This window comes from Egretta garzetta, unplaced genomic scaffold (assembly GCF_000687185.1).
Source record: "Egretta garzetta isolate BGI_Z169 unplaced genomic scaffold, ASM68718v1 scaffold643, whole genome shotgun sequence".
NCBI lineage: Eukaryota > Metazoa > Chordata > Aves > Pelecaniformes > Ardeidae > Egretta > Egretta garzetta.
Window position 1 is genome coordinate 37,846 of NW_009259119.1, and position 1,207 is coordinate 39,052.

The following is a 1,207-nucleotide window of genomic DNA, read 5'->3' on the forward strand; positions in this document are numbered from 1 at the left end:
GGCCTTGTTGCCCCTCCCCCCATTGGGCTGGGCCCATGGCTCCAGCCTGGCCAGGTCCCCCTGCAGAGCCCTCCTCCCCCCAGCAGACCCACACTCCCCCCAGCTCGGTGCCATCTGCAAACTTACTGAGGGTACACTCAATCCCCTCGCCCAGGTCATGGATGAAGATGTTAAACAAGACCGGCCCTAGGACTGAGCCCCGGGGGACACCACTTGTGCCCGGCCGCCAGCTGGATTTAGCTCCATTCCCCACGGCGCTCCGGGCTCGGCCACCCAGGCCGTTTTTAACCCAGCGAAGAGTGCGCCCATCTAGGCCATGAACCGCCAACTTCCTCGTTGCCTGACTTGTATGGGGGCCTCACCTTCCTCATTGCCCAAAATGTACGGGGGCCTCACCTTCCTCGTTGCCTGAATTGTACGGGGGCCTCACCTTCCTCGTTGCCCAGCTTGTACGGGGGCCCCACCACCTTCCTCGTTGCCTGAATTGTACGGGGGCCTCACCTTCTTCGTTGCCCAACTTGTATGGGGGCCTCACCTTCCTCATTGCCCGAATTGTACGGGGGCCTCACCTTCCTCATTGCCCAACTTCTATGGGGGCCTCACCTTCCTCGTTGCCTGAATTGTACGGGGGCCTCACCTTCTTCGTTGCCCAACTTGTATGGGGGCCTCACCTTCCTCATTGCCCAAATTGTACGGGGGCCTCACCTTCCTCGTTGCCCAAATTGTACGGGGGCCTCACCTTCCTCGTTGCCTGAATTGTACGGGGGCCTCACCTTCTTCGTTGCCCAACTTGTATGGGGGCCTCACCTTCCTCATTGCCCAAATTGTACGGGGGCCTCAACCTTCCTCATTGCCTGGTTTGTACGGGGGCCTCACCTTCCTCATTGCCCGGTTTGTACGGGGGCCTCACCTTCCTCATTGCCCGGTTTGTACGGGGGCCTCACCTTCCTCGTTGCCCGGCTTGTACCGGCGCCAGATGCGCACCGTCTTGTCGTCACTGCAGGAAGCCAAGCGCTCGCCGCTGCGGTCGAAGGCCACGCTCCACACCGTCGACTCGTGGCCCTCCAGCGTGGCGCAGCACACCCAGTCGTCCTCCTCCTCCTGGTACAGCTTCACCGTGTCGTCGTAGCTGGCCGAGGCCAAGAGCTGAGAGGGAGGAGAGAGGAATCAGCGAGGTCGCCGCTCTCCCAGGCCCCTTCCCAGGATC

General features: G+C 61.9%; 1 protein-coding gene across 1 annotated transcript in view; it reads right to left on the bottom strand.

Annotated features, from left to right (window-relative positions):
* Nucleotides 1-1,207, bottom strand: part of CIAO1 (cytosolic iron-sulfur assembly component 1) — a 6,460-nt gene that overhangs the window by 1,703 nt on the left and 3,550 nt on the right. The window contains 1 exon segment of the mRNA XM_009635524.2: nt 945-1,146. Within this exon segment, the coding sequence (XP_009633819.1) occupies nt 945-1,146 (202 nt within the window).